This window comes from Erpetoichthys calabaricus, chromosome 2, assembly GCF_900747795.2.
Source record: "Erpetoichthys calabaricus chromosome 2, fErpCal1.3, whole genome shotgun sequence".
In the NCBI taxonomy this organism is placed as follows: Eukaryota; Metazoa; Chordata; class Cladistia; order Polypteriformes; family Polypteridae; genus Erpetoichthys; species Erpetoichthys calabaricus.
Window position 1 is genome coordinate 89,602,635 of NC_041395.2, and position 14,462 is coordinate 89,617,096.

A 14,462-nucleotide genomic window follows, 5' to 3' on the forward strand; every position below is an offset into this window, starting at 1 on the left:
TTGTAGGCAATGTGCAGAGTCACAATTTTGGGCATGTGCATGAGCCTCAGGATTCCCAAGTCAAGCAAAGCATGTACGTCCGCAATGCAGACAATTCACCAATCAAAAAATTCAGCTTTGACATGTGACAGTTTTACATTTCAGCTGTACTTCATGTTGTGTTTAGAGGGATATTATGGACAAAATTAATTAGCTAAGCAACAAAAAAAAAATTCCATGACATTTATTTACACTTAACATTTCATGCTATTTTTTTTTTACTGTCACGTTTCACAGTACTTTATTTTTGTATTAATTTATTTTTGACAGAAATATTCCTCCATACTGTACAGACAAGAAGCGTACCATTACTATCTTTATCAGGACACAACTAGAATAAGGGCTGGTTTCTTGTCTGTGGTTGTGTGCCTTGGCCCTCCAACTCTGCCAAGCAGGATGAATTACTTGATGACTTCCAACAAAGCAACACTCCGACATTAACTTATGAAGTTGAAACTGACATTAGTAGCAACATATACTACCTTCTTTCACGTTATCTTCCTATTCAAATATTACTTTCAAGATCTGCCCACAAAATAATACAACTTCAATATATGCTTATCTCTCTAATTAGAAATTGACAGTTTTAGGCTTGCAATTGTAAATTTTGTTTTTCTGATTTCTCTTTGGAGGTTTGTATTTAAAAATGCCTTATTCTTAAAGCTCATACATTCTCATTTTGACTTTTGTAAGTGTAAATGCAAGCTAAATCTACACATAAAATATTACATTTTGCAAAAAATATACACAGTACAAATTACAGTGATGTACTATATTGATTATATTTTCTGCATAATACAGTTGGTTTCTGTCTGGCAGCCACTTCCGCAACCATGTGCTAAACAGATAATTATGGTCCATTAAGCTTATTTAACAATACAGCACATGGTAGCAGCACGTTATGGAACGTGTACCAAATGCACAGATCCCGAGTAGGCTGTGAGAGACGAAGGGAGCTTTCTATCAACACAGTAAACATGTGCATGTTTTCTACATCAGTGGCACTAGCCTGCTCTGGTGCAATTATGAAAAGGACAGAACTTCTAACCAAGTTTACATCCTTTCCTGCACTTACAATGCATACGTGTTTGGGGAAGCCGGTCAGGCAAGACCGTGCCTGTTGCCTGTGTTTTTAGCATAGGCCTCAAAACGTAAATTGGGAAAAAACTCATTAGAAGCACTTTTCTGTGAACTTTATGTTCTCACCACATCACTTTGAGCTGACTTCAGCACCACTGCTAAATTGGCTGATTGAACTGTTCAGTCCCTTCCAATTTAGCAACTGCACTGACAAATTTTTAAGTCCTTCTGTTTTCAAACATATTCCACATGTAACTTACGTTTTGCTTATTTAATTACATTTTCTTATCTATAACTGGGGCCCTGCCAAACTCATAAAAGATTTTAAAACCGTATTCTTGATCAAACAGCACATCACTTTTAATTACAAAATAACACTTTTTGTTTTTTAAATCTGAATTGGTGTTTTCAATTTACTTCCCAAAGATATAGGAGTTGTCAGGGATAAGAGGAAGCAACAGACCTAGGATAAAACGCTGCAAATGTAACAGTTTAATAATCACACACCATGCTTAAACCTAGTGTTACAAATTTGCTTGTGTCTTTGTTTTAAGGGGTTATATTTTTTTGCATAAAAGCATTTTTGCATTGACATGCTTAATGTATTGCAGGGTTGGCTCCATCCATTAGGTATCCGTGACTATGACCACTAATACAGGCGCAGAACTGAAGAAAAAGCATTTTTCTTGTTTTAACTTAATTTGCCAAATTATTAGTTTTGAATTAAGTCTAAAGTCAATGAGTAAGGTTTTTTTTCTGCAGAGTTGAATCATAAAGAAGGTGGAATGGTGCTTCATAAAGATCAGGACTCAAATGCTTTACTGAATTAAGGCCTTACCTATAATGATTAATCCCACCACTTTATTCCAGCACCCAGTATAGATGTTTGTAGAAAATACTCCAACTGAACAACAGCTCTGGAAAGGACAACTGAATATTTTACCTTAACTGTTGAAAAGTGGACCAGCTTTCACAAACTGAGGGTGTGGAAGTCTGTCTGGGTGATATGTTTTGAAGGCTTTGTGAAGGCTCACAGCTTTGTATTCCATAACTTGTGGGATGTCACAGTTTATGCCTCACTTCCAACATGTCCGTTTTAGGGTATATTACACACAGAAAGAATCTTCTGAATAAAATCATTTTACAGTTAAGTTCTAGTTACTATGGCCACTTCTCAGTGCTAATCATTTTATTGTAGGTGCTTTTCTATACAGATTATATAGATGCCATCTCCTTTCGTTTCATCTTTACAGATACTTTTATAGTTCAATTTATGATTAACACCAAAAGACAAAATTGTTTAAGCATCTGCTTTTTTATTCTAAATGAACACAATGCGACACAGAGGAAGAACAGTGCAATGTTATCACTGGAAATCTTCTGCTTTAATTACAGCCTGGTTGTATTTTATATAGGGAGAAGACTAGAGACACGGCTGTTAAGGTGTCAAGGGACTTTCAAAGCAATGCTTCACAATTTCACATCTTAATTGTGTCAGGAATGTGTTTAAGTGATCCTCATTCCCTGACCAATGTCCCTCAAAACAAGCACAGGAGGAGTTAAATTAATTTCAAGCACTTTTTTGGCAAATTATTTTCACAAACATATGAGGCAGCTTTGATGCACACTTACATTACTGAAAGACTTTTAAAAATTGCATCAAAATTCTTCCAACAATCCCAACAGACAATGTTATATTTGTGCCGAGCAAGGCTTTTTTTTTTTTTACCACAATATAATGCTAAAGTAGATGACACCCAAACTGGCAATTATCCAAAATGATGCTAATCTCCACCTCTGCCTCTGACAGCTGTACAGAATGGAGGTAGAATTTTTTTTTTTTAAAGGTTTACCAAAGTAGTCAGACAATAAAAGAAAACAGTTTAAATCCCCTGCCCCCATCATTACACTACTTGCTTTTTAGAATGTTGTAAGAACTAAACAGGATCAAGGGCAAGACCACTTCCTTTTGCTTAGTTGCTGGTGGTGAAAGGAAAGTTTTGCTACTTTTTGACACTCTGGAGTATAGCCCAAAAATAATGTCAAAATTAAAGGAGAGGGCAGTAAAAATTTTATGCACAGGGAGATCGGACTAACCACTTTCCCAAGCAATTTATTACACCAGCTTTTCCTCTTTTAAAAGTACATTAAAAAGTAAAAAAAAAAAAAAAAAAAAAATTAATCCCTGACAATTTACATATATACGATGAAGTCCAAAAAAGACTTGGACTTTTGGCCAAAAAAAAAAAAAAAAACACACAACAAAGCCCATTGGATTCACTTTTATTTTTTCTTTCTCAACTGCTTTCCAGGTTTCACTTATTAAAAATAGGTCTTTGCAGATAAAGGGCAAGGAGGCAAACCTGGGCAGAAAAAGCTCAAAAATAAGTCTCCAACTGCACTAGACCTCCTTGTGCCTCCTCTATTATAAAATAAAAAAGTGAAGCATTGGGACATACAAGCTTGTCTTACTTCACTTTTATGCTGCTTCAAAAACACACCACTTGGTGTATTTATATATATATATATTGTGCACACAATTATATATATATATATATATATATTTATATATATATAATATTACACACACACAGTTATTTTAAGCAAGAACACTTTCTCACTTTTAAAGGTTGTTTCTATTCTGTTTTTCCCCATATAGCCACTTTGCTATGCTCAATCGGATTGTACTTTTCTTCCTTGCCTCCTTTTTCAGGGTCACACACAGAACAGTGTATGTGTTTTGTGTGTGCATGTGTTTTTGTGTGTGTGTGTGCACGCGCGCATTTCTGTGGGAGAATTGTTGAAAGCCAGAGCATCTCGGCAATTCGTCTTCAACCCATTTCCTTCCATTGCTTGTAGAAATCCAACACATTTTTTATTTCTATCCCAGCAGCAGCGACAGCCTGAACAGCAGACTAAAGGAAAGAGAATAAGACAAACATCAGTGGTCATCACTGCCATCTATTGAAAAATTATGTTAGTATCACTATACATTTTAATATACCTGTTTTATAAACAAGGGTTCTTTCCCAGTGTTACATAAAACTGATTTTTTAATTTCACTAAGTATTTAAATGTATGTTCAGTTAGCTCACAACAAAGTGAGATATGTTGGTCTATTCCAGGGATTTCAAATTTAGTTCCTGGAGGGCTACAGGTTTTTGTTACAGCTACTTTCTCCATTATTAACCAGTTACCAATGTTGCCTTGATTTTAACTGACTTGCATTTTAGCTGTTCCATTGTTACTTTAACAAGCAGTCAAACAATAATGAAATGCAAAGTGAGCCAACAGATGGTAAAGTTAACTTAAGATCCCTTTGCATCTGTGTTTTTCATACAATATCTGCCCCAATAAAATATATGAAAAGAAAACATAAGTCTGAAAATATTGATGCTCTGGTTTATAATACATCAGGATGTTAATCTCAGAAAAAATAAAATGGGATCTGGAAATGACTTGTGTGGCAGAATAATAGCACTGAAGCGCCATATAGTTAAATACTTCATTAATAGCTAAGTAAGGGATTGGCTGGCTGGAATGAAAATTATGGCCCTAAAGAACTGTTTGAGACTCCTCAGTTCGCTACTTGTCGCGCTTTGCATTTCTTTAGTGTACGACTGCTGGTTAAGGAAAAAAATAAAATAAGCAAATCAATTATAATTAAAACAAAATAACTATGTTAAACTTGCTAAAGTAACTGATTACTAATGAAGAAATTGGTAGAAGCAAAAACTACAGCCACTGCAGCCTTCTTGTCGGACACCCCTTATTCACTGTGACCTTGCACAACTCAAACAATGATGTCAGTGTAAAAATAGTAATTTGAATTGTACAAAAGCATTAATTAGACAAATATCAATTAACCGAATTTTCATTTAAGCAATAAATACCTAAAACTAACCTGCATATGTGGAGACAGAGATGAAAAGCTATCTTCGTCTATTTGAAATCCTGTCAAGATTGTCACCATTCCCGCAGTATCCTCTTCTCCATTACCCTGTGAAACTGTCAGCTGACGACAACTATCAATAATTTTGTGCAGGTGCCTACAAGGTAACAGTCTCAATTAAGTCTGCTTGAAATGTGAACCATAAGAAGACATTAAGTTAAATTACCTCTGGCCAAACTCAAAAAGCAACAACATACTGACAATGACTGTAGAACAAAGAATACAGTCAAAGAGAATGATTATTAAATCTTTAGTATTAATAATATGAAATATGTCTTAAAATAGGCAATGCCTAATGTTAAATCAGAATGTTCTTAAATCAAAACCATACCCTAAAACAATGGCCCCATAAATTTGAGGAAACACATAAAAAAGCGGACAATAGAGCAGTTTATTAATTTCTATTGCACAGAGCCTATCCTAGCGAATAATCTGAACAAGGGAAAAGGAGTCCACTCCTTCTCAGTCTACAATTAAGCAGTCACACAAACACATTAAGAAATTCAGAGCCACCAATAAAATTAAACACAAGCCTCTGGACCATGGGATAAAGCTGCAGGACTCATGTAAACATATAGATGGATAACACATATAATCTAGTAATGTCACTGCATCAGAAAACTAAACAACAACCACCCAAGAACTTTGAAGTGACAATGTTTTCTACTGCACTAAGACTGATATGAACATTGTTAGCAAAAAAGGTCTTGTGAAACCACATGCACAACAAAGGTATCGTTCAGAATAATTTGTTACAAAATTGTGTTAATTTCTATCCCTATATTATATATATATATATATATATATATATATATATATATATATAAAAGTGATTTAATTTAAGGAAGAAACCTGTCTGTGCCCGAGACACTGCTTGGAATTAATGACAACATCCACAGTAGGCTTCTGTTACAATATTTGATACTATCTTGCCTATAAATTTCAACAGTATCATATAAAACCCCTAATCACTTACCAGGCATCTATGTCATCTCTCTTCAATTTATGCCTCTCAAAGCTTTTTCCAGACTCCTTCTGACACCGAATATACCTATACATGATGTAAAAAGTGAGAAAAAGACACATTCTTGTATAAACACACCTACCATCAAATCAGTAATGGGAAAACAAATCAAACCAAATTAAAAAAAGTTATTTTGGATGCAACACTGAAAACAGTCATTTGAATGCATGATGTCTGAGAGCTCATTGGCTAAAAGATACTATGCTTTAACTGAATTACAGAAAAATGTGTCCAACTAATACTTATAAAAGTTTACTTTTTATTCTGAGCATGTATAATAGTATAGCTCAAACATTTCTTTTCATTGTGTTTTCAAATGTTGAGCTAAAACTGAATTTAGTATTGATAACAAATTTGGATGCCCAAATACAAAGAATATTTAAAATAGCTATCATTGCTTCATTAGACTCTAATTTTAAACATTTTTTCACTGTACCATTTGGCTAAAAGTAAACTTTCAAAATGCTTTTTTCCCCTTTTAAGGAACCTGCCCCCTTACCTAAAGTTGATTGGATTGATTGATGTGGGAAACTACTTGGTTCTCCTATTACGTGTGAATGAATGAAACCCAAGAGTTAACCTAGGAATTTCCTGGTTTACATATGTGAAATGGGCTATTTTCATCTGTCCACAGTAATTGCTTCCAAAATGTCTCTGACTTATGCAGATGTTGTCTTGCATACTTAAAATGTTTTTCTGATGAGACTACAGGCAAGGGTTCCTTCTGAAAGCTCTTCCATTAAGTCTATGTTAATGTAATTGATTCTGCAAAGTACAAAAAGTACACCACCACTCCTTTCTCTGCTAAAGCCGCACAACAAGACTCACAGATAAATGAGTTCTAAGACCTTATTACTGAAAGGTTGCCTAAAGTTTTGTAAATGTCACATTTACTTTTTTTTCATTTTTTCCAATTCAACAAATAAATCAAAACTGTACATTAACATTGTCATAAAAATGACATTGGTTTAATTTGTTTAATATTTAAGTTGTATTTACTGTTTTTTACTTCATACATCAACAGAATACAGGCTTTGGCCAGGGGTGTCCAAACCTTTGCACAGTTGTATTTAATTCTTATTATCTCTAATATTTCCACAATTCTTAAAAGATGTAAATAAATGTCACTGTGTACTAAAACAGTCAATGACTCGGAGGGTAGCAAGTATGTAAGATACAAGCTGTTTATTCCTGGAATATACAGTAAATAACTCAAACATAATGACATACAGAGAAATATTTTAATTAGAATCTAATAAACAAAAGAAAATTATGCAAAAATGGTACTGCTGATGGCCTACCAAGCATACATGCCAGCCTGGTATACACTCTTTGCCTTAAGACTGGTCAATTCTTCTTTGACAAGGTAACACCTATTCTAGTAGCAATATTTTGCGGCACTGGACATACAGCTACCACAATGCAGCAAGGTGAAGGTGAAAATCTGATGCCACCCAGTGATTTATAAAGACAGTGGTGGTGTATTTTCCATATAGCTATGCATATACCTTGCTTTCCAGTATGCCGAGGGTTTGCTGATGTGTTATGTTGCATTACTCTTTGGCCACTGCCTGGGGTTAGATACTACTGTCGACAGCTATGCACGATGGGGATACCCACTGTTACCCAGTAGTCATCCACCAACAATCACACTGTTTCTTGCCTTTTGACATACTACTGAACTCTATGTAGACCTCCACAATTAATCTGTGGTAAATCAAAGATCACAGCAAAGGTATTAAACCAATTCTAAAACGTTTAGTATTTCCAGGAGCAAAGAAGCCTCAATAATTGTGAAATGGAAGAAGTTTGGAACTAGCAGGACTTTTCCTAGAGCTGGCTGTCCGGACAAACTCAGTAACTGGGCAAAAACCCAAGGTCAATCTAACAAAGCTTCAGAAGTGCTCCGACAGGTTCTCCTATCACAGTAGCACTACATCAGTGTTTACAGAAGAGTGGCTAACTCCTGCTTAAGAGTTTGCCACACAATATTTAAAGGACGGTGAGCATGAGGAATAAGATTCCCTCTTCTGACGAGATAAAAACTGAACTATTTGGGCAGAACTCCAAGCCAAAACCAGGTACTTCTTTCCACTTATCCAATATCATCCCTATGGTGAACCATGGTGGCAGCAGCATCCTGCTATGGGGTTGCAACTCCACAACAAGGAAAGAATTTAGGGCAGGATAAATGCAGCCAAATACAGAGTGGCCATAGAAGAGAACCAGCTTCAGAGCCACCTCAGACTGCAGAAGTAGTTCACCTTTTAGCATGGTAATAACCTGAAGCCTATAGCCAAGACAATGTTAGAGCAGATTTGGTATAAGTCTCTGACTATTCTTGAGTGACACAGCCAAAGTCCAGACTTAAACCCCACAAAACATCTGCGGAGAGACCTCAAGATATCAGTTTATATCCAATCTAACAGAACCTAAAATGATCTACAAGGAAGAATGGGATAAACTGCCCAAATGAAGGTGTGAAAAGCTTGTACAAACTTGCCCAAGAAGACTAAAAGCTGTAATTGCTTCCAAAGAGGCTTCTACAAAGTACCAAATTAATAGTCTGAATACAGTAATCCCTCGCTACTTTGCGGTTCACTTTTCGCGAATTCACGACTTCCCGGATTTTATATGTAAGCATATTTAAATACATAACGCGGATTTTTTGCTGCTTCGCGGGTTTCTGCGGACAATGGGTCTTTTTACTTGCTTCCTCAGTTGGTTTGCCCAGTTGATTTCATACAAGAGATGCTATTGGCGCTGAATACAGTAATCCCTCGCTACTTCGCGGTTCACTTTTCGCGAATTCACGACTTCCCGGATTTTATATGTAAGCATATTTAAATACATAACGCGGATTTTTCGCTGCTTCGCGGGTTTCTGCGGACAATGGGTCTTTTTACTTGCTTCCTCATTTGGTTTGCCCAGTTGATTTCATACAAGAGATGCTATTGGCAGATGGCTGAGAAGCTGCCCAATCAGAGCACGCAGTTAAGTTCCTGTGTGCTGCTGATTGGCTCAGCGACGGAGTGTTGCATTAACCAGGAAGTCTCATCTCACTCATTCATCATTAACGTGCTAATGCTTCAGGAGCCGTGTCCAAGCACCAACAGAAGATGCAAATGATTGCAGAAAAGGTAAAAGTTTTGGATATGTTGAAGGAAGGGAACAGCTACACCGCTGCAGGACATCGATTCTTTTTATTTAAAAAGGAGGAAAAGCATATAAGATCTACGGCCGCAGTGTCCGTTAACCAGGGTGCAAAACGAGTTGCAAGTGGACGTGATAAGGCAGTAGTCTGGATGGAATCTGCTTTAGGAATCTTTGCAACAAGGTCGACGACGTCATGACCGCCTACAAGCTGCTACGTGTACTTCGCTATACAGTAAGTGTAAACTTATCTACCGATTTCATATGGCTTAGCAGTTGTCCCTGTTTTTAATAGAGTAAATGGTGGGTTGTAAACAATACAGGGAGGGTTTAAAAACGTCCAAATACACGTTAAATAATTATATAAATATAGTGTCCCTACTTCGCGGAAATTCAGTTATCGCAGTCGGCCTTGGAACCTATCTCCCGCGATAAGTGAGGGATTACTGTACTTATATGCATAGCAGATTTCATTTATGGATTATTAATAAATTTGTAAACCAATCTTCAAACACGTTTTGTGTTTGTCTTTATGAGTAATTAACAGTAGATTGTTGGGCAAAAAAATGAAATGTTGGTTTTATTTCTTAATGGATATAACACAAAAAGTGTTCTGAAAGTGACAGAACCTGAATACTATCTGAATCCACTATATTTGGAAAACAGTGTAACTCAGCAATATATGACATTGGCTGCTTTGAACAGTATCATGCAGTTTAAAACTATCTTGTATAGAGTGCAGAGAGTATCCTTAAATTTTCAGACCTTGATAGTTGTATGCTTTGAATAATTAGTGTAATAAAGAATTTTGACATTGCCTATAAAAAGTTAATATTTCATGGAAAAATAGAAACTAGCCTTGCAAGAATTAAGAAGAATTAATAACTGAACAGCCCTGAAGTAAAGAAAAAAAAAATTAAGGCAAGCACTAATAAGTCCTGATGTTATATGAAATAAAATTATCATATATACAGTAAAAATAAACAAAATCTACATTTCATACTCCAAATTAAAAAAAAAAAAAAAAAAAAAAAAGCTCCAAGCACTCTAACTCAAGCAAAGAATTACACTGTTGCAGCATTTAATACAAATAACAGTTGTCACACACATGTGCTTGGGAGACAACTTCAGGGCTCTTCTAGTGGTAATTCCATCCCAGGTGGACAGATGGTGCTATCTACTAATGCCTCTCCTTTTGTTTTGCCTCCAAACCCGAAGGATGACTACAAGACCACCACTGATGGTTTTCGACTCTTGAACCCACCTCTTAACCACTAAGCACCCTTAAAAGATCCAACATCATTTCTTACAATAAATCCCTATACAATGAATCTTGGGAAGCAAAATAATGTGCAGCTGTTTAGTATAATTTATTATAAGGAAGTGGAAGTACAATATCATTGATGATTATAAGACACTACAAACTACAGAACAAGAAATGGCACTTTTGAAATGTAAAAATCAAGACAAAGTAAAAACAAGATTAGGGCTGAAGTCCTAGAAGTTACTTGAATTATTGATTACAGAGGGAAGGACTGGGTGGAAAGGTAATTGTATGTTGTAAACAATATTTGTGTAAGATGTTAAAAAGTGGGCAGGTATTGCACCCTGTTGGATCAATTTGTCTTCATAGATTAACAACCGAAACCTGCCTTAGTTGGAAGTAATGCAGCCATCCAGCCTTTGAAACTTTTCTCCATACCCAACCACCTTGACTTTTGACTTTATTTGGGTCTAGACAAAATATGAATTTCAGATATCTTTAATTTGCTTCAAATACAGATATTAAATATGTAATTTAATATAAACATATTAAAAAATAGTCCAACATCTTACATATTGAATAGTTGAAACCCAAGTAAATAAGTACAGTTAGAAATTTCTAACTGAAAGCTTCATACAAGTCAATGAAAAACGTTCTTCAGCTTTCACTAACCAATAGTGTATATAAATATCAACCCATAATATAACTCAATGTCAAAGATTGGAATTAGCATTAACAATGTTAAAAGATAAAGTACCTTTACTATATGATTGATTGCCTATAAGGCTTGAACTTTAACAATGTTGTTGAAATTCAAGAAATGGGTCCAGATTGTGATGGTGGGCCACTTTGTTGATAGTAGACTTTACAACAATAAGTAGGAGACTAACTAGGAAACAGAATTTTGCGAATCTAGATATTTGTCTGATGCATTTTACAACTACCACCAATACCAATTTGCTAGGACTAGTAATTCATTCACCCTACAAGTTCATCAGGCTACCAAAAATGTTATGTTAAACTGAACAGTCAATTCTTACAAGTGATGTGTTGGAAGCTGGAAAAATGGGCAAGTGTAAGGATATGAGTGATTTTGACAAGGGCCAAATTGTGCAGGCTAAATGACTAGGTCAGAGCATCTCCAAAAACAGAAGATTTTCTGAGGTGTTCTCTGTATGGACTGGTTACTATCTATCAAAACTGGTGCAAGGAAGGACAACTGGTGACAGGGTCATGTGTGCTCAAGGTTCATTGATGTGCAAGGGGAGCAAAGTCTAGCCCATCTGCTTCAGTCCCACAGAACAGCTACTGTAGCACAAACTGCAGTAAAAACTTAATGCTGGCCATAAGAGAAAGAGGTGTCAGAACACACAGTGTATTACAGATTGCTGTGTATGGGGAAGTGTAGCCTCAGCCCAGTCAGAGTGCCCACGTTGATCCCTGTCCACTGCTGAAAGTTCCTACAATAGTCAAGTGAATGTCAGACCTGGACCATGGAATAATGAAAGAAGGTGGCCTGGTTTGATAAATCACATTTTCTTTTAGATCATATGGGCAGCCAGGTACATGTATGCTGTTTACCTGGGGAAGATATGGAGGCGAGTTCTACAGGCAGAAGGCACACCCATCAGAGTCAGATTGATACTCTAGACAGTGTTCTGCTGGGAAGCTTTGGATCCTGGCATTCATGTGGACGTTACTTTGGCATTTACCACCTACCTAAAGATTGTTGCAAATCATGTGCAGCCCTTCATTACAATAGTATTCCCTGATAGAAGTGGAAGGATAATGTACCCTGCCCACATTGCAAGAATTGTTAAGGAATGGTTTGAAGAACATGATGAAGAGTTCAAGGTGTTGGCTTAGCATCCAAATTCCCAAGATCTCAATCTGATTGCTCATCTATGGGATGTGCTGGAAAAACAAGTACGATCCATGGAGACCCCCCACCTTGTAACTTACAGGCCTTAAAGTATCTGCTGATAACATCCTGGTGCCAGATGTCACAGGACACCTTCAGAGGTTTTGTGGAGTTTATGCCTCAATATATCAGAGCTATTTTGGTGGCACAAGGGGGATCCACACAATATTAGGCAGGTGGTTTTAATGTTTTTCACGGCTGGAAAGGCTGATGTCTGCTATGATACAGTACTAAATACTAAGCATGATTTGAGAATTATGCAGGTTAAGAATTAATTTTGATCATGCCACTATTTCACATTATACTGGACTTTCAAAATAATGTATTTACCATAGTTAGACTGCCTAAAATATTACCAGAGTATGTCAAGATTTAGAAAAATTAAAAACTGAATTACTGTAAAATATATAATACTATATCTAGGAGAGCCCTAACGGTTTCAGCCCACCTATTTCCTTTGCGAAATTCTGACTCTAGGAAGCGAATTCCATCTCTGGCACCAGCATTCTCTTTCTTGAGGAAATCTAGCCCATCAATGACTGTAAATAAAATAAATACAAAGTTGTAAACAACATGCATTTCTGTAACAACATAAGGAAAACACACTCTACTTAGTATAACCCAAATTAAAAGAAAAAAAAACATTAAAATGTTTCATTATTAAGATGCACTTAACTTCAAATATTACAGAAAAAAAATGTAAACTGAATTTTATTTAAGGGTATGCATGAAACTATACAAATGAGAGCTGCATCATAACAATACTGTCAAATATTGATCACACAATATCAAAATGACATTGATAAGCTATAGCAATGAAATTATCTCCATTATTACAGATTGAAGTTACCTAAAACATTAAATGAAAAAGTCAAAACACAAAAGTTACATATACCAATACAGTAAAACTAGTGAGAAGGAACACTATCAGTAACAACATAAGCAAATATAGTAGCAAAGATAAAAAAAAATAAATAAAAAAAAAAAAGCCATCCCAAATCCATTAAATAACTGATAAGGGTATAACAGTCTAGCCCAGGGGTAGGCAACGTCGGTCCTGGTGAGCCGCAGTATGTGCAGGTTTTTGTTCCAATCCAGTTCCTTAACGAGAACTCAATTATTGCTGATGAAGCACATATTGCTTAAGTGACATTTTGATGCTTCATTTTAGTGGTCTCGCTTGTTAAGGTTCTCCAACCTTAATTGCTTATTTCAATCTTAAACTGCTGCATTCAGTGTTTTAATTGCTCCTTATTAGCAATAAGATGTAAAAGACAAAGCAGCCAGCAGTTCTCCAGCTAGCTTTTTTCCAATTACATCTGTGTGTGTTCATCATGCACTGTTTGATTTAATAAAACACTTAATAGAAAAATGTGACAGACTGAAAATGATCTGTTTTAGGCTTCATATCATTTGGATGATATCCTTGGAAAGGAAAAAAATCTACGATATAAGAGCCTTACATTGCACAGACTAACAAGCCATAAAATTAAATAAGGTCTGAGATTGGCAATGATTGGTTTCTAATTAAGCAATTGGGTTGGAATGAAAACCTGTAGCCACTGCGGCTCACCAGGACCGACGTTGCCTACCCCTGGTCTAGCCTAAAAGTTAACTTGAACAGGTAATTAAAACAGCCTCCTTATATAATATATGGACCCTTATAAAAATTATGACAAAGCATTTCATATCTAGTTAAGGAGTATTTTTTAACTGCAATCATTTATTTCAAAAGACGTACAGAGGGCAATTTTTGTCCTCAAAAACATTTAAGTCAACAGGAGATTTCCAATGCCATGTTATAAACAGTCTAGCTGCAAATAAAAATACGACATTTGGATAGATAACTGTCTATCTCCAACCTAACCAAAGACAACTGAGGAGTTAATTTAACATCTAATTTTAAAGAAAATGAAAGCGTTTTTTTGGAATTGCCAACGAATAATGATAAAGTGACTTACAGGACCACCTCATACAGTGCTCTTTATAATGTTAGTGACAAAGACATATTTTTCCTCGATTTACCCCT

General features: G+C 35.8%; 1 protein-coding gene across 1 annotated transcript in view; it reads right to left on the bottom strand.

Moving 5' to 3' along the window:
* Positions 1-2,425: 2,425 nt before the first annotated feature.
* Positions 2,426-14,462, bottom strand: part of smg5 (SMG5 nonsense mediated mRNA decay factor) — a 204,232-nt gene continuing 192,195 nt past the window's right edge. The window contains exons 19-22 of the mRNA XM_028794085.2: positions 12,882-12,972; positions 6,048-6,122; positions 5,024-5,168; positions 2,426-4,034 (exon numbers count right to left, since the gene is read on the bottom strand). Coding sequence (XP_028649918.1) covers positions 3,951-4,034; positions 5,024-5,168; positions 6,048-6,122; positions 12,882-12,972 — 395 coding nt within the window. The 3' untranslated portion in view covers positions 2,426-3,950. The remainder of the gene's footprint in view (positions 4,035-5,023; positions 5,169-6,047; positions 6,123-12,881; positions 12,973-14,462) is intronic.